General features: G+C 43.1%; 1 protein-coding gene across 1 annotated transcript in view; it reads left to right on the forward strand.

Moving 5' to 3' along the window:
* The first annotated feature begins 229 nt into the window (after positions 1–229).
* LOC118419527 (protein THEM6-like) overlaps positions 230–1,840 on the forward strand; it is a 4,100-nt gene continuing 2,489 nt past the window's right edge. The window contains exons 1-2 of the mRNA XM_035825946.1: positions 230–471; positions 1,586–1,797. Coding sequence (XP_035681839.1) covers positions 321–471; positions 1,586–1,797 — 363 coding nt within the window. The 5' untranslated portion in view covers positions 230–320. The remainder of the gene's footprint in view (positions 472–1,585; positions 1,798–1,840) is intronic.

Genomic DNA, 1,840 nt, shown 5'->3' on the forward strand with positions numbered 1-1,840 from the left:
TAGGTACTCATTTTCACCTGAGTATAGTGAGGAAAGCCGTGTAAAGTGCCTTTCCCAAGGGCACAAGATCGGTAACACGGCAGGCGGATTCGAACCCGCAACCTCTCGGGCACGGGGCGAACACGGTCCCACTGCGCTACGCGGTCCCACATGCTTTGTTGTTTTTCAGATTTCGTAAGCCATTTTTGACTTCCTTTTCAGTGATTTCGAAATCTAAAGGATTTCCCGTTTGGTTTTGAAGACATGACAGTACATTTATTAAAGGTAATGCTAAACATGATGTTAGAAACACCCCCATTTTCTGAGTGCGCTATTCCAACATGGCGGCATTTTGGTTGCCGGTAGTTTTTCTCGTCCTGTTCGCCTTCTTCGATGTCTGGTACTTCGTCAACGGTTTCATCACGTGGATGGTGGCAAAGTTACAGAAAACAATACGGAAGAAGGGCGTATTGGAGGAAGCGGTTACTTATGGTAAGCTTCTTCAATCAAGTTTTTGTCCGGTTTTGGTAAATATCGGACACGCCCCCCTCCCACTGCAATGTATTGTTGATAAAGGTCATATGTACAGATTTGATCGTCAAAACTGTTCGTGTGTTACGTACTATAGCAGGTATTTCTATAACTTCACATAAAACATATGAAACGAACAATGAAGCAACGATCGCAAGGAGAAACACGTAATTTAGCGTTGTTTTTCTCTGCGACGTTGGGGCGAGCTCCATTTGGCATAACCGGGTATTTGCATATCTGCTTCGTGGACTCCACATCATCAAGGTATCATCAAGGTATAATCATTGGAAAGCTTATTTAAAACCCTTTGCAATGATACCCTATATGCTATGATTGTACATCCAAGGGTTGAGCATAAGGACTGCATAATACTAGACTCAAACAGGTTGTGATAAAAAAAAAAAAACAATGTTAAGAACAAAAAACAAGCTGTCTATTGACTTGCAGTTTCATCAGGTTGGAAGGTTACTACTAAACAAAGTTCGTTGGTCCAAGGACGTTATATCTGATATAACGTCCTTGGTTGGTCAAAGGGTTCGTGGTGTAATTATTGTGTGGGGACTTGTGTGGCAAAACTGCATTCAGGGTATTTGGCCCAGTTAAACCCAGAGGTCCTCAAATCCTGTCATGCTTGTAACCAATCTTGTGCTCTTGGGATATACACTAACATGACTCTTCTCACTCCATCCAGACCTGTGTAAGGATTTAGACTTTGGTTGGGGAGGTAGAAGGCAGTGGAAGCATGGGCTCCACCTTCCACTACTATTAGTACTGTGCCCTAGACACAGTGGAAAACAACCCACTGTTCTTTGGCATTGATGAGCCAAGTTACCAGCTTGAGTGCAGTACGGTACCTGACATTGTCCTTGTCTGTTTTAAAGCAAAGAAAAACTTTTTCATACACTGAGCCACCAAAGATATGATCAACTGGTGTCCTTTTTTAAGTTTCTAAACTTGTTAAGTTTAAACCATGCATTAGTGACACAATAATTGCCTTTTAAAGTTTTGTTGTTCACTTTAATAGGATCTGTTTATGCAGATGACTGTAGAGTAGTATCTCTTTTGTCCTCTCCAGGCCTGGTGACCACCACTGATCTGGATTTCATGTGTCACAAGAACAACGCTCGCTACCCTCGCAAGTGTGACTTTGGCCGGTTCCTGCTGTGGGAGTCTACAGGAATGTGGGATAGCGTACTGAAGCTGGGGGGTTCCATGGTATTGGGAGCTTCTACCATCCGCTATCGCAGATCACTACAGTTCCTGGAACCTTTCCGGGTCAGGTCTAAGGTAAGAGCTATGAACAGTTACTATGTTTACCTTCACATGAAGA

This window comes from Branchiostoma floridae, chromosome 7, assembly GCF_000003815.2.
Source record: "Branchiostoma floridae strain S238N-H82 chromosome 7, Bfl_VNyyK, whole genome shotgun sequence".
NCBI lineage: Eukaryota > Metazoa > Chordata > Leptocardii > Amphioxiformes > Branchiostomatidae > Branchiostoma > Branchiostoma floridae.